This window comes from Orbilia oligospora (genome assembly GCF_000225545.1).
Source record: "Orbilia oligospora ATCC 24927 unplaced genomic scaffold scaffold00004, whole genome shotgun sequence".
NCBI lineage: Eukaryota > Fungi > Ascomycota > Orbiliomycetes > Orbiliales > Orbiliaceae > Orbilia > Orbilia oligospora.
Window position 1 is genome coordinate 21,007 of NW_011645561.1, and position 22,453 is coordinate 43,459.

A 22,453-nucleotide genomic window follows, 5' to 3' on the forward strand; every position below is an offset into this window, starting at 1 on the left:
TTCCATTTGACTCACACTCTCCGTCATCAATATTTTCTATTCTATAGTTAGCTTGATTATTTTGTTCTATAGCCTAGTACTACATCTTCCAACCTCAAATATGAGAATTGCGAGCTATTTGCTTCTCGCAGCTGCCACTATTGGCAATCTGGTAGGGGCGGTTCCTGCGACGGATATCCAGCTTGAGAAACGGCAAACTACGGATCGCCTAGTCTTCGCCCATTTCATGGTTCGTTGCTCCCACTCCCAGTGCAGTGCAGTAATCAAGGGAGTGCTCAAACTAAATCATTCGGACATAGATCGGTATTGTCAGCAACAGAGGCTCTCCAGCAGACTTTGATGATGATATGAAACGTGCAAAAGCTCTGGGAATTGATGCGTTCGCTCTCAATATCGGTGTTGACCCTTATACTGATGCGCAGCTGAACCTGGCCTACCAATCCGCCGCCAACAATGGCATGAAGGTCTTTATATCTTTTGATTTCAATTGGTATCATACCAACCAGGCCGTTGAGGTTGCGAACAAAATCAAACAGTATATGAACCTTCCGGCGCAATTATACGTTGAGAATAAAGTATTTGTGTCGTCCTTCGCTGGCGATGGCCTGGATGTCCCAGCACTCCGAGCAAATGTCGGAAAGGAAATTTTCTTCGCTCCAAACTTCCACCCGGAAATGGGAACAAACTTTGGTACTATCGATGGGGCTCTGAACTGGATGGCATGGCCGAATAATGGCGATAATAAAGCACCTACTGCAGGACGCCATGTGTCGGTCCAAGAAGGGGACCAGGCCTATATTCGTGCTCTCGCAGGGAAACCATATATCGCACGTGAGTAAATTTCCTTTGCTTAGTAGCTCTGTAGACCTGCGTACCGGATTTTGGGTCGCCGGGGCCACGGTAGTCGCAGCATATGAAATGATATAGAAAATTAACTTTATTTATTAGCTGTTTCTCCCTGGTTCTTCTGCCATTTTGGACCGGAAGTTCCTTACAGCAAGAACTGGGTTTTCCCCTCAGATCTCTTATGGTACGATAGATGGGTCGAAATCTTGACTCTAGGGCCCCGTTTCATTGAAGTCGTTACTTGGAATGACTATGGTGAGGCCCATTACATTGGTCCTCTCAGCTCTTCTCATACAGACGATGGCTCATCCAAATACGTGAACGATTTGTAAGCAAGGCCTCGTAGATCATACTACCGTCGTCACATGATTTCTAATAAAGATAACAGGCCGCACGGAGGCTGGATGGACATGGCTAAGCCGTTTATCGCTGCCTATAAAGCCGGGGCTACATCCGTCGACAGCTTCATCCAGGATGAGCAGGTTGTCTATTGGTACCGACCAACACCTCGGGCCCTAAATTGCGACGCTACGGACACCTGTATGGTAACGGCTGACAATAGCAGCGGGAATTATTTCATGGGTCGACCCAATGGATGGGAAACCATGGAAGACTCAGTTTTCGTTGTCTCGCTGCTCAAATCTCCTGCTACCCTGATTGTCAATTCAGGTAACAATCAAAAGGTGTTCAATGCGCCAGCCGGAACCAGTTCATATACTGTCCCGATGGGCGTGGGAGCACAAAGCTTTTTGCTTGCCAGAAACAATCAAGTGGTTTTCGCTGGAACAAGTAGTAAGGACATAATTGACACTTGTGTATGCGGGATCTATAATTTCAATCCATACGGTAAGCAAAGAGCATTAACTTCCGGAGGGTCCAAAGCTAGAGTCAAACATTCATGATGAACTAACCGCTTTTTAGTTGGCGCTATTCCACCCCTTCCGTACGATTCCCTGAAACCTCCAAGCTTGGGTAACTTTGTCAATGGTCTCAAAGTCCAAACTTGTCAAGCGGTACCATCCCTCGCTAGTACAACCCGGCCGCCACCAACTTTGCCAGCCACATTCACAACACCCTCAACTTCTTCCCGGGCTACGACCACAGGGAGTCCTACATCTCGTACGACTACTAGTACTACTAGCACTCCTACATATTCTTCTACAACTATAGGAGGAAGCGTTTGTGATATCATAACCACTACGACAACAATTACCACCGTCCAGACAAGCACCCGAACAGTTACGGTGACGGGAACTAGTCGTACTACTACAATGGCAACGACAACCACAAGCGCCTCAAACCCACAAGGAACGACCTGCACTGCTGGTATGGGTTCTGGAAACTACGCCGGGCTCTGTAGCTTCTGCTGCTCTTACGGCTATTGTCCCCCTGGACCATGCACTTGTTCCGCTTGGGGCGTACCTCCTCAAGCACCTCCAGCATCTGACTACGATGGAAAGCCAGCCCCTGGACTAGATAATTCTTATCTTGGACTTTGTAGCTTTGCTTGTAGCCACAGCTATTGCCCTTCAACTGCTTGTGCGAGAGTCTAGGTACAGGTGTTTATGCGGCGTGGATATGAAATGGGGTTTATATACTATAGTTCGAACTACAGTCAACCAAAACCCACTGATTGGAGTATTAATAGCTTTTGCGTTTTACTTGAATGAGAGCTGCCTTATCACCAATACTTCCATCCCCGCGAGGTTTGAGAATATCGATGTGCAGACGAGAACCTCGCACATACAAAATAGACTAAATTTTCTTTTATAGCCAATGAATATAAACCCATTTTGACTCTTCACGTACTTTCCTGAACCCGTATAATGGTGAATATTGTGAGCCCAGGCATGAAGTTTCAAAGTTCAAAATTTTACCTAGAGAGGCCAATTATCAGTCGCAAGATATAAGTATGCGTTACATTGATGGCCCCATAGAGCTTTCAATTTATTAAATGTCCGGCTAGGGCGGCTTTTTCATTACTTCTAATCTTGCGTCGATAGATCAATGCTAATAAAGCCATCTCCACACACTAACCGTCCGATCTAAAAAGTGTTTATTACCAGAGTAACCGTGTATATGGTGTGCTGATACTATTACAAGGTGATTAGAACTCGAAATCAGGGTGCGAACTCAACTTCAAATCGCTTTATTCTATTCCATCGAGACTACTATAGCGGCTAATGGTCATGTTATAACGCATAAATTTCAAATATAACTACCGCCACCTTGTTAGAATCTTATTACATCCGCACTAAATCGCTTGAAAAAATATAAACGGCTAGCCCGGGACTAGCCTAAGCCAATATCGGAAAGGGGAGAGAGTCATAGCCTCCAATGCTATCCGTACTATTGCTATCGTTCTCTACTTCAGGCGGTTCAAGAGTTAACCACCGTGCCCAAGGAACGGGGATATTCGATTTTGCCATCCGATCCCGCAAGCCTTGAAGAAATGGTGACAAACCACCGCCCACCATTAAAATAAGGTGTTCTAGGGCATGCAGTGCATCTCGGGCACCAAGAAGCATAGTGTGGCCGCTTGATGAGTGCGGGACACATACTAATACATCTAGAAGTGCATCGCCCAAACGAAATAATTTCAATTCCTTCAAGAAACATAACAGTTATTTATATGAAAGTGTCTTAGAGCCATTAGGAGCCAATAAAATCATGTTATGTACTCACCATTCCATAACCATGGACTTTGATAGCCCCTGGGGAGAATTTGTTAAACGTGGAAAGTGTCTCCTTGGCGATTTGAGCCGGCAGAAGAGAGGAAAACGCAGGGTCCTCGGAATTGCAAGACACTGGGAAGTGCGACACTGTATATTGCCATAGCAGGGTCCGAATCCATTGCCTCGTTACGGCTATATCAACTTGCTGTGATTCCCTTAAATCACTATCATCTTTTTCAGTACACAGATCTCGCTGGGCAGTGGACATTTCGTCTCGATGATATCCGAGACATGAGCCACAACCTTTGCCCGAGCGCCCGTAAAGCGATCTTGCAAATTCGCCATCGAGGTTAACAAACAACTGTGTCAAGCTAACAAATGCTGAAAGGAGCTTTCGATCTTGAGTCTCATCATTCGGTACTTCGGGTAAATATTCTATCGGCTGTAGCATCATGGGTGTGTCATTCTGGATACAATAGGTTCTATGGGCCGAATTGTGTTGTTAGCAAACCGTCATATTTGGGACGGCGCGACTACGCAAAAGCCTAGATCTACGAGTTTGACTTACCGTTCTGAGATGAAAAGTATCCAGAAGATCCGTATCTTTAGCTGGTTTTCATGGGAATATGTGGGAAGATAGCTCTCCGACTCGTGCATGCGAAGGCCGAAGGCGCAGCCAATAGCTTCCCGCAGGAGCGAACCCGCAGATCGTATCTTCTCTGCATTCGCGTAGAATATATGTAAGAAAAATGATGTTAGAAGCGAAGGTATGGAGACTATCTCTCTGTATTCAAAAAGCTGTCGCAATCTGTGCACTTCCTCTATAAACTGCGAAGAAGTTACTCCTCCATCAATCTCTTGGGTATCATGTTCCGGCAACCTCATCTGGGCTATCGTAGCAGCGCAAAGTGACGCAGCAAGAGCGTATGACTCGTAGTCTGCCTCATGAATAAGTAACTTGTGTATAAGTTCATCGCAGTCGACTACGGGCCAAACAGAATACAAGCGCTCTTTGAAGATATCTAGATATTTGATGTAATCTTCGTGTGTGATTTCTGCGTGTTGGGGCGGAATAGTCTCAGGTGACGAATTCCCCGGCGAATTCTCGTCGGCACTTGCACTTGTGAGCATTGCAGAATACAGGTCTTCTTGAATTTGCTTAATCTTTTCACTGGTGGAAACTCGAGGCCCCTTCGGGCCTCGTTTTCGCTGGACCCTGAGGAATGTGCAGGCTAGAATTCAGTCCAGGTAGGTAACTAGGTTAGCATCCTAGAATCTCAGGATCTCTTCTAATATTAATCACGGCTTACCTAAGGAGCGTTTTTGGCACTCCTGGCAAGGCTTGCCGCCGTTACACCGAACTCTCCTGATGGCGCAACCATCGCAGCGCCACGATGACCGCATGGCTATCTTCGTATATATATATATAGGCTACGGAGTATAAGCTGTTACAAGTCGCTGGTACCGATAAGTATAAACCTCCCTTAAACAAAAAGCTATCAAGAAAGGTTATGGTATACGAGGGGTGGTTGTTACTGACTAACAGATTCCGATATAGATGTATGGGATGTTGGGAAAGTTCAATCAGCCAACTGAAGGCATGGATGGGACTACAGCAATTTCAACATGCGCTAAATGCCACAATCTGGGGTTATGCGGGGTTTCTGTGAATTTCTAAGATCGGGCCATAGCAGCAGCAGGTGCTGTACCTTGCGGCGGGGGAAGTCAGGGGCCTGAAACATTAATCCATCGGGTCTGCGAGGAACGTGCGTTTTTACATAGTGAATAGAATCAGACGGACCAGGCAGCTCGACCCGGCTGAAAAACCTGGGCTGCGGCGTGCCTGTTCAACGCTCTGCGCAGGACGACATGTTGACGGCCTTCCAATTCTTATGTTTGCTCGCCGGCCACTTTTTTAAAAATTTTCTTCGACATCGAGATATCTCCAAAAATGATTGATTCAGATGAGGACTTTGATCTAATGACTGTACAGATTGTTTGAGACTGCCCCTAAAACCAAACAGTGATCATCTCACGTCCGTGCCTATTATATTATTGTGTGTACTTAAGTAGTTTTAGAAAATTGATGCCTGAGCGTTAAGCTAAGAAACAAAAATTAATTGGCCTCAGAAGTATCTCAGGCATCTCTGATCGTAGAGTTCTGCGACGTAGGATTCTCCGGAACATTAAGCAAACGTAACCTCAATTTAGTGTTTGCACTGTGTAAATGCATGCATATACGCGTGAAACGGGGTGAAGGAGCACACCCAATATTTCTTCTACATATATACCTAGTTACACTAATTTTCTCTTATCCAAAAGCAGCAATTCTGGAAATGGTTCAAAAAGAGAGTCACCTAGCCCTAGAGCTAGAAGGTTACTGATGCGAACGCGCGCTAAGCGGAGACCGACTCCTTTTTATGCTACCTAACCCAGATTGTATCTTTTTAGTCGATGTCGGGCTGACCAGCTGATATATATACAGCATCAATATTTTTCAACTTTTCTGTACTCGGCTGAGCTCGGCACTGTCAATAACAAATATCAAGCTAGGGATCTTGCTGCAGTGCTAGTGCTGAAGCGAAATCTTTACCATGCGAGGTAGCAAGTTGCTAGTTGTGAAAAGTCACCGTCAGATGGAATGCTCGGAAAATCGTGTTGCTCGGTTCCCGGTGGCCAGGTCGGCTCCGATGCTTCCGCTCGCGGCTGTTCGGAAGCTGTGCAATTGAGGTAACGTTATAACGTATATAACGGAACTCGATTAATATTAATGCCGACAAATCGAAAGTCGCATGAACCCTTCCAACAAAGCAAAGCGGAAAGTGCTCTCGATCAGCTGAAGTTTATGACTAATCCGCAATTAACCTTGAATTATACACAGCCATAATGCCATTACATGTAAACAGCATGAAGGCCGGTATCAGAATCGTCGTCGAACAACTCAAAGCGACCGTCCTGCCCAACTATAGCGGTCAATCACCTCAAAGCCACTTGAATTCGGCACGCCGTTAGGCGGGCACTCCGTGATACCAAGGGGTATAATCGCTCCCTCCGGGACAAGGACGGGACTCCGCTAAGTATCCAGACATGTCCGTGACACGACGTCTTAAACGATGCCAGCGAAATATCAACATGACGGCTTGGAGTGGCCCAACCTTTAGCCACGGCTAACCCTGTCCTTTCGTGGTGTGGCTTGACAATGGGCACGACGAAAGTCCCTAATACCAAAGTAATACCGACTAGGAACTGCACTTACAAGCTTCAGGATGGGAAGAGTGTAACCAGTATGTACGTATGCCGAGCCAATTAGCAGAGGCAGATCTGAGACCGTTATCCCTTTCGAAACAGATATCTAGATATGAGGGATCAAACGATGACGAATTCGCATGTAATGGGCCACGATTTGTTGGTACTCAGCATGGTAATTCCAATATTGTAAGGCTTTTCAAATTTCGATAACCAGTGGTTATCAAATGAATGAAACCTCAGGATGAGAGAGAATACACCAAACTGCAACCGGCGAGTAACTAATTAGCCACTTGATATCCATGAAAATGACAACTAATTCCACCATCCATACCTAATATTAGATGCAAGAGTAGTTGAGTTCTGCAGTAGCTATAAACTCTGGTTGGAAGACATTTACAGGAAGTAATGGTACCTCCTGAAAGTCCAACGGGCTTCTCTGGATCCCCAGTCCTGCGTATTGAAGAAGTATCAGAGGGCCCTTGAAATATTTCGCATTATCGAGAAAATGCTACTGGTTAAGGAACTATGGCGGATCCATGCCATCGAGCTTGGAGGAAGTAGCTTGCTGTCAATCAATCAACCGGAAATATTACGCCCGTTTTTCGATGGGCCTAACAAGCATCGGGATCCGGAACGGCCTGTTGCAACGTTGGTCGGATCGAAGATTATTGGAGCCTAATAGGTTGTATTATGCCCAATAAACCTCGAAATAGATTCATAAAATTCGTGACAGTGAAACCTGCCATGTGGGTGGTCATTCAAATCAATTCCGAAGTTCTGTCGGTGTATTTCTTCGCCAAAGCGTGCAGGATTTGTGAACAATCTCTCATTCCATGGATCCAGGTAATATATCGATATATCTTGTCCACCCCGAATGAGGTACTTTCTCCTCTTTCACAAGTTGTTAATTCATATCCAGCATCGCCACGGTCGAAGGTACTTTCTTTTCTGAGAGTTAGTCCATGAGGGCAAGAGGCTACCTTGCTGTAGGGATAATACCTGCTCCACCAGCTGCCTAGAGCCCATCTAGGCAGTTGTGGTTATTGTCCTGAGATACTGTATAGAGCCTTAATGTAATGGAAGCTTTATAACCTCGACCATAACAGAATTCTAGAAGAGTAACCATACATTCAGTCACCCGAGGACCGTGGGTCGACAAACTCATTACTATCGAAGAGTATTGAAGTTAACTGGTTGTGTCGTTGATGACCGCGATTCCGGGGTTTGATAAAACGCCATGTCCGACGGGGTATTGGCCATCGATTTCATCCAAGATTTGAGCCCTGCTTCCTAGGTGCTGAGTGTCCAGGTCTCCATACCACCAAACTGTGCCTCAGCTTTTTTTTTTTTTTTTTTTTTTTTTTTTCCGCCGCGACGGTGGCTGCGAACCCATTTGGGGTAAATCAACTTATATCATAGGAGAGATGAAAGAAGTTTGTAGAGATCCCAAGATCCCTTTTACCTTCTACCACCCAATATAATATCCTATGGTAGGGAAGTTTCGATTGATGGCGAATATCAATGCCCGTCATCAATTCGCCGTCGAATCCAACCCATCCATACCGAATTGGACGATCCGTAAGGACTGTAGACTAGTATTCCTCACCTCGAATAATCGAATCCGTTGGAGCAGTCGGCTTGGTTTCGCGGCTGTATGAACATGAACCCATTGGTAAAACATGTTAAGAGACGGATGCATCGATGCAAGAACTGCGACTGCAAAGCCAAAGCGGCCAATGCGGGATGAATGAAATATGTGGATATGTAATTTCATTTCACAGGCGTGACCTAACTTCGCGAGAATATCTAGTTCTATAGGATAAATACGGGTACATATCCAAATCATGAGTGGTGTAGGTCAATGATTCTTGGCAATATCAGCAGTCCCTTCAATTAAATTGTAGAATGATTGGAAGAAGATAACCGGGTATCCATCTATATCTGATGTTGTATGTTGCAATCCGGGCGCCTCGCTCGGGATCTTCAAACAAAGCCACGCGAGAAATTTTGGCGAGAAATTTCAACGGAGAAGTTTTGCAACCACAATTTCGAGTCCAGCCAGCCGTTTATCATGCACGTGGAACTTTATGGCACTTCCCACATCGTCGAAGTCCACTACAGTAATCGAAATTACACTACAAAAGCTGGATGAAATAATTTTCAACCATACTTGAACCTGTCACTACGACGCTTGGACCTCCCCAACGCTAACGGTCTCAGTATCAAGTCAATGATTAATTATTACAGCATTAATATTAAGTGGATGTTGTACTATAGCACCAATGCAATATTTTATTATAATATGGTGGGCGGTAGGGTTGGCAAAAATTATTCGCTTAAACTTATGATCTGTTCCCGTCATATGTGAGATCAAGATAGGTTGCCCGTGAATCAAACACCTAGTCAGTGCGGTTCGCCTGCCGCAGACTGGTTTGCTATCTTCGAAGCTATCTTAGTTTCTATGCAGTTTTTCGATGTAGTTTTCCTAAACATCAGGGGGGATTGTGGCACGACATCTCTAGCCATCTCCATCCTCAAGCAATTTTTTAGACTTCCAGATGTAGAAGTAAAAAAGGAATAATCAAAGACAAGGTTATAAAAGGGCGAGTGTTTCCTACGTGATCTGTTCCGATAAACATCTATCTTGCATTATATTGATATATTAGTCTAGGACTGTTATGAGAATTGGATCTCTTTAATCTCCACGAAGCTCTTTTCTATCCCCGATGTCAGCCAAAGATAAAGACATAAGGACTAGGGGAAATGTTCTGGACAATTTAGTCAGGAATGTCCCCGACTTTGCTGGGATTTCGCAGGAGGCCCAGGATGCAACAATTGAGGAAAAGTCAATGGGGGTGTGGCATTGTATTAAGACGCACCCGCAGGCCGTTTTTTTCTCCATGGTTCTATCCACTTGTCTGATCATGGGTAGGACTAGGCTAGTTCAAGCTTTTGTTAGCCCCGCTAACTTTTCTTCTCGTAGAGGGGTATGATACCGCACTCACAGGAAATTTTTTCGGCCTACCTCAATTCCGGAAACGCTTCGGAAAGAAATTGGATAATGGGGACTACCAATTAACCTCATCTTGGATGTCGGGTTTGCAAAATGGCACTCAGGTCGGGCAGATCTTGGGTCTTATGATTGCAGGTGTTGTTGCAGAACGATATGGCTATAAGAAAACTCTTCTTGGTGCCTTGGTATTGATGATTGGCTTCATCTTCATCCTATTCTTCGCCCAAAATATCGCTATGCTATTTATCGGTGGTATGGCCTGTGGTATCCCATGGGGCATGTTTCAGGTCAGTATATCTACAACGATAAAGTCAGTATGATTATCTAACCTCGAATTCTCATGAACCATGGCTCTAGACCCTGACAACCACCTACGCTGCAGATGTTGCACCCATTCCGCTTCGACCTGTACTCACCACATATGTGAATATGTGTTGGGTTATAGGGCAATTTATCAGCACAGGATCTCTTCGTGGCCTTTTGCATCGGACTGATGATTGGGCATGGAGGTAGGCGCTGCAGCACACGCTACTATCGATATTAATACCTTTTTTAGCAGAAACGCTAACTTCGCTTTAAACTAGAATTCCGTACGCTATTCAGTGGATCTACCCACCAATTATCATTGTCGGTGTCATCTTCGCTCCTGAAAGCCCTAGCTGGTTAGTGCGTAAAGGCCGCCATGATGAGGCTTGTAAGTCTCTGAAACGCCTTGCGTCTGGCCTTTCGGACGAGCACGTTCAAAAAACCCTCTCCATGACTGTCCATGTCAACGAACTCGAAAAGCACCTCCAAGAAGGTACATCCTACTTTGATTGTTTGAAAGGCGCCAATCTCCGGCGCACAGAGATCGCTTGCGTCGTGTGGATGACCCAGGTTCTTTGTGGTATTTGGTTTGGTGGAAATGTCATTTACTTTTTGGAGCAAGCCGGATTCGATACCAAAAAGTCATTTGATTTCGGCGTGGGGCTGAACGGCGTCGCTCTCGCAGGTACTATCGGTGCGTGGTTTGCGACTCGTTGGTTTGGTCGACGTACTTTGTACTTGACGGGCCTTACTGTTATGTTTACTATCTTGGTTATCATCGGGTTCCTGGGCATTCCGACTTCAAAACCAGCTTATGGTTGGGCGTCAGGGGCTCTCATGATGCTTTTCGTTATAACCTACGATTTGACCGTTGGCCCAGTGTGCTACTGCTTGGTTTCAGAAATCCCATCCACTCGTCTGAGAATCAAAACAGTTGTGCTAGCCAGAAACGCTTACAATATCACTAGTATAGGGGCTAACTTCCTGAACCCGCCTATTTTAAACCCTACGGCGTGGAATCTTCGAGGGAAAGGAGGCTTTGTATGGTGTGGATTCTGTTTTCTCTGCCTTGTTTGGTCTTATTTCCGTCTTCCAGAACCCAGAGGTCTGTCCCCAGCAGAACTTGACCTGCTCTTCGAAGAGGGCGTTAGTGCAAGGAAATTCCATGATGTTCATGTTAACCCTTTCCAAACGGACTCACTGGAAAAATCTTTAAACCAAGCTATTCCGATTGACTCAAAGAGTCCCAAATAGCTCGAGAAAATCATATACCTAATTATTCATTCCTACTATTTTTGTCTTTGGAATGCAGCTAGAAACTTTTGAACCTTTTGTTAAATATATATTTTGAACATTTTATTTTGCTCCAAAGCCGCTTCAATATCTTCAATCTAGCTACTCAAACATACAAAATTGCGAGAGTCAAAACTTTCAAAGGCGGTCGCAGCACCCGGGCATCAAGTTGGAGCTTTTTACTAGCTAGCTAGCTAGGACAAATGCTGCCACTGCTTACTCTTCTGGTTCTGCATCATCAAGCTCAGCGACAGCCACTCGCCTCTCAACCTTCCCATCAATGTCGCACTTGCGCTGCTTGTTATACTTCGATGCGCCCTCGTCATAATTATCATCAACGTCATATCCTGGATCACCATATACTGGCTCGGGCTCTGGCTCCTTGACATCAACGGGTTTGCTAGGAGGTGTAGTTGTCGGTGGGGGTGGGGGTGGCGTTGTCGTTGTTGTCTTAGGTGTAGTCGTCGTCGTTAATGGTCTTGGGGAGTTTGGATTCGCTGGGTTTGTTGGCCTTGGTGGTGGCAGCGTTGGCCTTGGTGGTGGTGGCTTCGGCGAGGTCTTTGGTGGTGAAGGAGGAGTTGGATAGATAACCTGGAAAGGAATGCAGGCTCCGAATGGACCATTCCTACAGATCACAGCATGCTTGTTAGAATGAGTCGAATCTATAATACTTCATATGTATTAATACGTACTTCGCAAAGTTTTCACAGCGCAATACGCAGACGTTCTTATAAGCCCCATACGTGGCTGAACATTTTATATTCTTGGGAATAGGGACCTTAAATCCGTGATCCCAACCATTTCCCTTATAGTTGACGCTGTGATCGCCATTGATATCCGGCCTTCCGATATTAGCCATCCATGGTCCGAATTTTGTTCCCGTGCCGGTTTCATCGTATCGGCATCTAGATATTGTTACGAGTAAGTACCTATGAAAGTGGAATTTGCAGGGATTCGAGATCCGGTACGAACCTAAAGGGGCCAGCGCCATCATCATTGACCTGATAATAAACGAACTCCAACCAGCCGCCAGGAGTAACCTTCAAGATCCTGTCTAAGGTTGTTGAAGTGGTATTGTCATAATAGAATACTCTTGAGCATGATGCTATATGATGTACAGTATAAGCTTACTTTTATTTGCGGCTGCGAGAATTGCACCCTTAGTATCGTGAAGGGTGTTGGAATCGACCGGCCTCTCGTAAAAGTGTATCATTCTATGTTTCCACGCAAGATGGTGATGTTCACCATAAGGTGTGAAGTGCTGTGGTTGTTTTTTCCAGTAGTGCGTGATTCTATTCATACTGCTTCCGCAACCTGTTTCTAGGTACTTGCGGGGTTGATTCTTGTACGGAGATTCCCATGATGATGGAATCACGGGGCTCGAGAAAGCAGACACATCCATCTGATAGGGGATTGGGTCAGCCTTGCCATTTCTTGCAAGACCGTGATCGAAATGAAGGCCATCGGAGAAATGAACACCATATTTTGGGTAATCACCGCTGCATCTGTACACACGCAAGTGGGCAGACACCTCTGGAATAACCAACAAGCCTGCGAGACCTGTAGTAAGGAGCGTGAAATGCATATTGCAAAAATCGATGAATGTAGATACGACGAAAAAGGATAGTCAATTTAAAAGAGTGTGATATGGATATGAAGACGATTTAGCTCCAATATCGCCAGGCTTGTTGCGAAGGCAAAGTTGTGATATTGAAAGAAAGCATTATTGGAAGGAGATGTTTTATAAATTTATAGACATCATTATAGACATTACACTGTCCTCTTGATGATTGAGATATCGATGGCAACACACAAATTAAGGTTCACTACTGGGCATTCTCGCATCATGGGAATCGCAGTTCCATAGGGAACTTGAATTGTAATTCCCGTTAAACGGTCAAAATATGCACGTGGCGAATGCATAAAGCCTACGCTGTAGCCGGACAGGTATGTATACGCCTCTGAGGTGAATCTCAATGCGGGGCCAAGCCACTTACAACTGCAATGACATATAGCAGAATAGATAAATATGTCCTTTTGTTACATGGTTTAAATATCTAGAAGTTTTCCGACCGCAGTGTAAGCAAGATAATATAGAAAGCCTCTTAAACCTTCCGTAAACAGAAGTTTGATGCTCTTATCTAATAGTAGAGAATTAAAATGCCATGTTACGTAGGTATGGGTATGGCACGCCAAGAGTAGGTTACTCGGGAATATGTCGAGGTGTTAACCTCGATCCAGAACGAGCAAGCGAGCACAAGCTTGCCCCAGTTCTATCGACAACCTTGTACCGACTAGTGAACCACCACCTTTTTCGGCTTTCTGTGGGTTAGCGCATTGGCGCGATTTGGCTGTAGCCTCCATAACCTACTATCTGGCTTCTGTTTACCCAAAGTGTTATAGAGCTATGGCGCCATGCTAATGGCACCTGAAATAACCGAGATCAGAGTGGGGAATTTTGGATGGTCTTTTGCTATCAGCATCCCATTCTCTCAGTTCATGGAATATCGCCAGTTAACGACGCAACCAACTAGGATTTCGTTGGGTTGAATTTGCGAGTGCTGGTATTATAACCTGATCAAGCCTATAATGCACGTAACGTTATAACTACATTGTCCCAGAGCCGACATGGTCGATATTGGTTGTATCCCCTTAAACGGCGACTGCTAACTGTTCTTCGGATTATTTCTGCCGATCCTGGCTCATAAAAATGCAAAACAAAAGAAAAAACTAGGATAAATATTTATTTTCTTTCCAAATCCAATCAAATTTGCTGCTTTAGGGCTTGGATCCACCCGCCCAAGTCCGATTGGGTTGCTGAAATGGTTTGTGCCAGGCCTTCGGTCTTGCGTATGATTTTTACCAGCTGCACTACAATCGATTTTTTTTGAGAGTCCGATCCTAAAGCTGACATCTCGATCGACTTTTCAATGACCGCTAACTGTTCGTCGTAATCATTGACGAGCTCATATCCACTCAGCACCTTTTCCATGACCTCCATTGAGCTGTTCCTTCGGCTAACATTCTCTAAACCCGCCGTTATCGTCCGGAGTTGGGACCTGATTTTCATCATCATATCAAAAAATACAAATGCCACCATTCTGAAACATTTTTGTGATAGTGTGCTTTTAGCGCCCGGAAACTCCGGCGAGTCCAAGATCTTAGTAATGCGTTTGTGTGTTGGATTCTGGTCAACATAGCGTGCGTTGCGCAAAGCAATGCCGCAGATTCGCCAATTTCGTTGAATAAGAGTCACTGCCTTGACCTGTAACTGCAGCTTCTCAGCCGTCTTGGTATCGGCTTCTTCTATCGCTTTGAAGTCATCGATACTTTGATCATCTACCGTTCCCTCAGTCCCCGAAGATGATTCAACGTTTGTATTCTTTGGTACTTGGAATTGCATCGTTGGCAATGAAGACAACATCTTCGGTTGCTGGAGCTTCTGGTTCAAGGGGCTGTATACGATAGGGTCTACCTCGCTTTGTACAACGTTGATGTTTTTCAGAATCCAGCCAAAGAACTGGTGATCATGTTTCGGTCTACTCATGACAGCATGGCGGGTCAGGGCGCTCGCAGATGGTAACCCTCCGCGCACTACCCAGAAATTTTCCTTGCCGGCTTGAGTGTAGAATGTCTTTAAAAAGATGTACGTTAGCTTGTATACCTAGCTAGTCCCCTTGGTCTTGGGAAACCATACCCGGATGAATTCTCTAGCACCCGTTATTGCGGTCGGTGTCTTTGAGTTAAGCATAGCGATGATAGATCCCGCTTCGATTCTGCGATACATGGCATATTTGTACCACAAGGGTTTCTGAGAGGACCGAACTTTCTCGGAAATAACGTTGTAGATGTCGACAATGTCGTATAATACATTATTGGCAGCTGCAGTAATTTCGGGGTTGATTTCTTTGTTTCCGTTCGTATTTAACGCGGGATGATGCTGTAGATACTCGAGCTGGGATTTCTTGAGCACGAGATTGTTGGTCGATCCCAGATACAACTTGATAAGGGTTTAGAGATATTCCATCAATTGGTAAACCTTAAAGTTAACAGTATAGCAGGAGGCATTAAGACACTCACCACAATTGCTACCACACGATCTAATCTATTGAGAAAAAGGTGAGCATCTTTGAATTCAGTAAAATTGGTAAGGTTCCGTTTAAAATTTTTCGCGAAGGCTTTCATCTTTCGATCAATGATTCTTAGCTTTATGTCAACTTTGATATTTTTACAAGGCTGATTAACTTACTGCCGATATGGTTCTCGATCGATCCCAAAGACAGTTCTCTAGCCTATCGAGAAGTTGCATCGTATAGCGACCATTCAACTCTATTCTCAAGAGATAGCTCCACCAAAGTTCCTTCTCATGGCTACCTAGCAGAATAAGTCAGCATCTGCACTAATTTTGTGAAACAGATGCAGCAAAAGTACTCACGGCGAAAGTTTGACGAAACAATCTTTTCCCAACAGTTTATAAGATTCCAGAAATCAATCTTTTCTGCACCAGGAAGGCTCATGTTGCGTATCATAGCCTTGAGTCTCCACTCGAATTTGTCTAGGCACCCAAGAATCGTGCTTGCTTCCCTCTGGAGATATTTATCAGTGTCGACTATGTTCTTCAGAGCACTTGATTTTATCCCCACAAGGTACAATCTTGTAAAAGGAGACTGTAGCAGATCCGAAGTGACAGTAACACACTCAAAAACCCGCTTCCACCATAAGTGGCCTAAGAAGTCTCTGTTAATGAAACCACAGCGGAAATAATGCTTTTTTGATGCTCCCACCTTGTCTTTTGATGGTATCCCATTGAGTTTGGTCCGTATCCCACCCTAAGGCTCCATTGCGGGAAAGGTACTCGTAATGCGATGTCAATAATGCCATCGACCACGAGATCTAAGGCCGCAGTTAGTAAAAAAGTTCTCAGCTCAACGTAGAATTCAGGATTGAGATCGTGAGATACATTCAGAGTCCTAATCATCTCACTTTCTCCTAAAACTGCTTTATGTAGTCCATGAGTACAATCTTGATGATAGCAGTACCCTATCACCAGACCCGTGTAAGATTAGCTGCAAGATAAAAATAAGAACTGAGAAATGTCTAGCTTTAGTTGTTACTAACCCCGGATGACAAAATGCTGGCACGCCGAGCTCCTCCAGTATTCCTTCTCTAGTTGGAGGGTACACTCCTTATACCCTTTTGCTATCCATTCGCGAAGAACTCGGAGAATACGGTCAATTAGCTCATCGCTAGTGACTTTCTGCGCTCTATAACCGTCACCTTCATATATGGGAGAAGATCTAGGTATGTTATATCCGTCTGAGCTATTGCCGGGAATCACCTCGAAAAAAAGTAATATGATGCTGTCATCAACTAAAACCCGGCTCCTGTGCATATCCAAAAGCCTATATGCACATTGTCTAATTATATGCATCATCAAAAATCCATTGTTCAAAGAGTACGATGGGTACTTCTTTCCGTTTAATGCGAGCACTTTGAGGATCTATGTTGCGCGTTATCAGCCCTGTGTCTAAACCATAAATATGAAAGTAACCATATACGTATATTAACATATTCGATTAATTGAAAGGGGAACTGCATACCATGAGGCCCTCTAAAGTACGGGCATCTCGTGAAACCCCACCAGGAACCCCTGAAGATGCGTCAAGTGAACCGAATATATCTTGGCTCAAGGCTTCTGAAAGCTCTTGAAATAGCTTTAAAGATTGTTGATATGCTACTAGATTTTGGCTAGCCAATTTTCTTTTAAATGGTCCTGATTTAATATTGCCTTTTTGGAGCGAGTCCTGCAGTGAGTCTGAAAGCTCGTAAAACAAGACCCTCTCAACGAACCTTCCGCCATTGGTCGTGAAAAATTCGGTGTCGCGGGCTGCTGTTGATGTAATCCGGTTCAAAAGATCCCCTACCTCCTCCCATTTACCTTCTGCGTAAGCGAGCTCAATAGCTTCTTCTAGACGGCATTGCGATATCAGTAATTTGCTTAATTCTCCATGAAATTTGAATTGCTTGTAGAGTTGCTCATGCTCCTGACTGCTCAAAAGTGATATTGCCATCCTCCTGAGATCATTTGAAGCGCTTTCCGATGAAAATATGGACAATGCGATAATCCTGGAGTTTTGGTGATAGAGTTTTGAATCTATCTCCTTCTGGTGCCTGAGATGATTTATTTATATTAGTAAACCTCTCAACCGTGAAAAGGTGCGGAATAAAAGCTGATTCAGACTTCTTCAGGTATTGTATCAAATCTTTGACTCGATCTAACTTCCGATAACCTTTAACCACAAGTTCATGCAGACCCAGATCCTTGTAAAGCTCCGTCGCTCTCAGCACCAGACCAGCCTGCATGAAATAATCGGCCGCACGGCGGCCATAGTTCTGGTTTGCATATTCTTGGATCCTCGACAATTCTTCACACAGTTCTAATCAAAGTTAGCTTAAACTTTTGAATACGAACTCAAACAGACAAGACTCCTACCACCAGCCAACTTATAATCCCTAATACTCTCATAGCACTTTAATGCTTTGTCGTTTCTGTTACATTTGCGGAATAAACGAGCTGCTTCGATGTAATGCTCTCTTGCAACTTTGAAGGAGTTTGGGTCGGAGATGACATCACGGCCATTCCTTTCTTCTATCAAAGCTTTGCACATATCTGCAAGAATGACATTACCCGCCCTTTTATAGCAGTACATCGCCTACCAATCGATCTTGTCGTTAAATAGCTACCACAATAGAGCTCATGAGTATAAATCATAGTCCTACCTGCTCGTACATCCTTTGGTTGACAAACTCATCGCCCTTTTCCTTCCACTCGTCTGGTTGCGACTGCCCATGTCGGATTTCGTCCAAACGAGTTTGAAGCTTCAATCGTAAAATTTAGTATGTAAATTCAAACTATAGTGCAATTCTTGTAAATTAAACTTACAGTGGGATCATCCGATGTCACCAAATCGACAACAGGATCTCCGGAACCATTTCCCCACATTTCTTGTAGTGGCTGTACCGCAGTCACATCGCTTTCGATTATATAAAGCACTTCCCTAGATCGCGTAATAGCAACATATAGATTCTATTAACTGTATTAGTGGCTGTTGGTCTAAGTTTATGTTGAGATTTTCAATTATACCTTTAGTTCGATGCATAATTCTGGGTACCTAGCGTCATCAAGATGTGCACCAGTCGTCTGAGAGTTCGACAAAGCTCTGAATGCCGTAGTACAAAACGAGCCACTGAAGAAATCGAACAAGAAGACGTCCTGGAACTCCATCCCTTTGGACTCTAGTATTGTTAGAATCAGAACCTTATCACCCATAGTGCCCATGAGCGTATCTTTTGCTTCCTCATCTCGAACTATCAGCACTTGCTCCGCGCCAAATTCCGATATTGTCGCGTTGCTCTCTCCTTCCCGAGGAGTGAATATCTCCGAAGTGAACCCACTGAAGATAATGGGTGCCGGACCATCAAAATCTCCAAGTTCGGGAGAGAATTTGTCGATGGCATAGGGAAAGGCGGTAGATAGGTTATCAACCACCTTCGCTGCCAGTTTTAGAACTATTTGTGACGAATATTAGCTAACGTACATCACTAGGGTCGGTGACACCCTAGGAATATTGAACTCGGCTTACTCCCATTATGGGTGCGATAGTTCTTGCTTAAAGTGAATCGATTTAGTTTTGCCAAATCCTTTTGGTTGGCTAACATTCCGAGGCGTTCATACTTTCGGAAAAAAACGCTCTGTAAATCCTGGAAGCGGAAGCACGAGTCCCTTGATATACACTGAGCAGTGTCGCCCGCTATACCAACTTCAGCATTCATAACGGACCATGGGATAATCTTCAAGCTCATTTTGGATAAAAAATCGGTTATATGGATGGAGTTACTACGCACCAAAAGCGAAGGCCTTAGTATCGTTCACCAAGTCTAGGAGCAATTCAATCTCCGCCAGCCTCTGATCTTGTACCTCGTCTACGAAAACCTCTGTTATCTGCGATCGAAGTCGAGATGAGAGCTTCTCATCTTGCGCCAACAGTCTCTGTATTTTCGACGTTCGATCCAAATCGTCCCACTCGCCGAAAGACGTTTTCCTTTTTTCATAGATTTCGTAAAGCACATAAACAGCCTCCCGTTCTTTACCTTGATGGAAGTTGGGTGCAGCTCTACGTGAAAGGCTTTGGTACTCCTCTTTTGATAAAGGTAGATAGTTCGACGCGGATGAATTCACTTTGATCACTCCGATGATTTCTGAAAACACCCCATCCGCAGACAGGCCTCTCTTTGCAGATGATGGAAAGCTCGGCCAGTAGGATCTCTTAAACTTTCCGAAATCGACCCGCCGATTAGCGACTTCTAGCCGCGATTCCTCCGAAGTGGAGGAAAAAACATTCCGTTGCGCAAATCTATTTTATCAGCAGATACGTACGGTTTTACAGGCATCCGAAATTTACTAGACTTACTTTAGGCTCTGTTCCAACATTGTAGCAAAAGAATCATATGTGCAAACCATCGGCCAGCTCTTATTATCAACATCAATCAAGCCAGTGGTGCCCATTTCTTCGTCGTCAATAATCCTAGAAAAGTCGCCTGCTTCCGTAATCCCGCTTTGAACGGCAAATCTCATGCAATGACTATTAATCAAACGGTTTACGTATTGTCGGATTTTCCCCGCCAGAACTGGTGAGCGTGTAAGAAATATTTGCCGAACTTCTTTACTATCATTCGTCAAGCGGTCGCGGATGTACGTTGACAATAGTCTAAAGACAAGGCAGGTTGTTTTACCCTAGTTTGAAATGCACCATAATATTAGCTTTGAATGGGGGCTGGGGGGGAAATAAAGGTAGATATTTTAAGAATCGTACCGTTCCACTTCTCCCAAGTATGCAGACAGACGAATCGAAGTAATTAATGATAGACTCTTCTTCAGGCGAAACTACAAAAGGAACTTCTGCCTGATGGCCACCCTGCAGTATCATCTCAGCAACTCTTTTGGTAAGACAATATTGTTTACCTAACCAAAAAAATGATAGGATTGTTAGCTTATTCAGAAAATTAAATCCCTTTCCCTCGAAGTCTCTTATTTAGTTACCTGTGCAAAAGATTTTGTGAAGTATCAATGCGTCGGCGGGCGGTAGTGCTTTCGAGGGAGACGATCCAAACAGAACTGCATTATTCACCTCAAGCCCAACCGCATTTTCCCCTGTGAAAGTTTGCGGAATCAAGCTGCCTGGCCGTGCAGAATTTGGAATACGTATCGTAGCAGCCTGTTTATATTCTTTGGTATAAGTGCGCTGAGCTTTACGGGCATCGGACTCCACCTTCTTCACGTCATTCTTTGAACCTATCCGAATAACCTTGACAATTTGGATCCACTCCCCGGAGTTTTCCTCAGTCCTTCCGACTCCCCTCTCCCAAATAACATAGCCGTCAACACTCCACCGCGCAGCACGAAGTACAGGCTCGAATTTCCCTTGCGATTTACCCTTTGAGACTGATAGATCCGGGTCAGACTCCCACATTCCGTCTGCTAGCTTCTGTAACGTTGTCAAGATTTTTGATAGAGTTCCATCGACCCGAGAACTTTTCAAATCACGCATTGCAGCGTCTGAAAGGTATATAGGAAAGACGCCCAATTGCGTCTTAATATCGGGGAGCCCCCGTTGGGACTCTGAACTGTAAATATTTTCATTTCCCGTCCTGATGATTCCGGAGAGGCGTGCTTGGCATGTTGAACATGGAAAGCTCGAAATAATCAAGCGTATATGACCTCTATACCGCTCCAGTAATGCTCGTATCGTGTGTCCTGCGGTTGTGATGTTATATGGAATTGCTATTCTAGCTGAATTCAAAAGTTCTTGCTCGTCTTCATTCAAGTGTATTGGAACCTCTCCGACTGCCGCCACTCGCACTCTTGACTCTATGTTTCGCACCTGCGTCTCTAAATTCTCCTGAAGCCCTTCAATTTTTTCCCAGACCAGCACTATGTCATCGATGCCTGAGCCGTGCGAAGCAATACAATCTTTGACCAACTCCGCCAATCGACCCCCAAAGAGTCTTAAGCTTCCGTCTCTGAAAACTTGCCGGACCAGCGAGTCTTTTGCCAATAACTCCGTGAGAAGGGCTGCGCCCGCCGTTCCCGAAACGATTTTTTCAATGATACGCACCCTACGCGGCATATCCAAGATTTTGGAAACAAGATCGCGTAAAGTAACGAGGGAGACGGTGGCTATCCCTGCGAGAGAGACGTATAGGTCTAGTACGCAAAGGATGAAATCATGATACCCTGATGAACCAATGTCGAATATCGCGGCTGGCTCGTCAGCAAGTACCAAAATAAGATGCTTTGTAAACGCAGCTGGAATCCTGATCAGCTTGTTGGCAGTGGCATATCCTATTCCGCCAACCGAGTTGGCAAGTTGTGTATTTTGCGGAAGAAGATTTTTCCTTAGACATCTCAGAAAATGAGATAGCCTGGGTAGCATTTCGTCGGGGCTAGCGATGAAGGCTGATCGAAAATTATGGTTTCGAGAGGACCTTTCAAGAAGGGCAATAATAGGTCCGTCGTCGTCGACAAGAATCCGGTATACTCTCTCATATTCGCAGGGCTCAGGCTCCTTCTTTGAGATGATAATGTCCTGGAGAACTAGTTTGTTGGACGTAGGCAGCGGTATAGCCCTGTAATCCATAGTAGTGGAAACCTGGAATAATTTCCAACCGATATTGTAAGCTTCAGAAAGTCGTCTGCCGTTCAGATTAGGGTTAATTAGATGCCCTTGGAGAAAGCCTTCTAATAGGTGTTGTGAAAAAGGTCTATCAACCCCGACCTCAGAAAGGGTTCACGAGAAGTTTCGTTAAGCAAAGTTTGCTGTTATAGTATTTAAAATCAGTCTTGTATCCTATAATATAACGGCTTAAGGTCAGCGATCAACATAAATGCAAATTAAAAGACAAAATTATCGACAGGACAAAATACCAACAATTCTGGGGAGATCAAAGGGACAGGAATGGACGCGTTACCAAGACAAATCCCCAGAAAATCCTCAGCCCTCTGCCGTCACTT

The 22,453-nt window shown here is 44.6% G+C and overlaps 5 protein-coding genes across 5 annotated transcripts; 2 read left to right on the plus strand and 3 right to left on the minus strand.

The window, feature by feature from the left end:
- Positions 1-100: 100 nt before the first annotated feature.
- AOL_s00004g9 (uncharacterized protein) lies at positions 101-2,399 on the plus strand (the record flags this gene model as incomplete). The annotated part of the gene is made up of 5 exons (XM_011118659.1): positions 101-229; positions 300-831; positions 949-1,174; positions 1,235-1,692; positions 1,768-2,399. The coding sequence occupies 5 exons, from the start codon at positions 101-103 to the stop codon at positions 2,397-2,399; spliced, it is 1,977 nt and encodes a 658-aa protein (XP_011116961.1).
- A 1,120-nt stretch (positions 2,400-3,519) lies between these two features.
- AOL_s00004g10 (uncharacterized protein) lies at positions 3,520-4,925 on the minus strand (the record flags this gene model as incomplete). Its single annotated transcript, XM_011118660.1, has 3 exons — positions 3,520-4,003; positions 4,090-4,753; positions 4,832-4,925. The coding sequence occupies 3 exons, from the start codon at positions 4,923-4,925 to the stop codon at positions 3,520-3,522; spliced, it is 1,242 nt and encodes a 413-aa protein (XP_011116962.1).
- A 4,571-nt stretch (positions 4,926-9,496) lies between these two features.
- Positions 9,497-11,343, plus strand: AOL_s00004g11 (uncharacterized protein; the record flags this gene model as incomplete). The annotated part of the gene is made up of 4 exons (XM_011118661.1): positions 9,497-9,698; positions 9,754-10,070; positions 10,141-10,292; positions 10,368-11,343. 4 exons carry the CDS (start codon positions 9,497-9,499, stop codon positions 11,341-11,343), a joined length of 1,647 nt encoding a protein of 548 aa, XP_011116963.1.
- A 255-nt stretch (positions 11,344-11,598) lies between these two features.
- On the minus strand, positions 11,599-12,967 carry AOL_s00004g12 (uncharacterized protein; the record flags this gene model as incomplete). Its single annotated transcript, XM_011118662.1, has 4 exons — positions 11,599-12,007; positions 12,075-12,287; positions 12,355-12,436; positions 12,514-12,967. 4 exons carry the CDS (start codon positions 12,965-12,967, stop codon positions 11,599-11,601), a joined length of 1,158 nt encoding a protein of 385 aa, XP_011116964.1.
- Positions 12,968-14,146: 1,179 nt separating this feature from the next.
- AOL_s00004g13 (uncharacterized protein) lies at positions 14,147-22,079 on the minus strand (the record flags this gene model as incomplete). The annotated part of the gene is made up of 19 exons (XM_011118663.1): positions 14,147-15,016; positions 15,080-15,382; positions 15,463-15,567; positions 15,632-15,756; positions 15,818-16,108; positions 16,167-16,275; positions 16,343-16,422; positions 16,501-16,882; positions 16,983-17,553; positions 17,624-17,819; positions 17,876-18,095; positions 18,163-18,261; positions 18,326-18,469; positions 18,527-18,951; positions 19,026-19,193; positions 19,288-19,796; positions 19,854-20,176; positions 20,256-20,404; positions 20,483-22,079. 19 exons carry the CDS (start codon positions 22,077-22,079, stop codon positions 14,147-14,149), a joined length of 6,666 nt encoding a protein of 2,221 aa, XP_011116965.1.
- Positions 22,080-22,453: the final 374 nt, after the last annotated feature.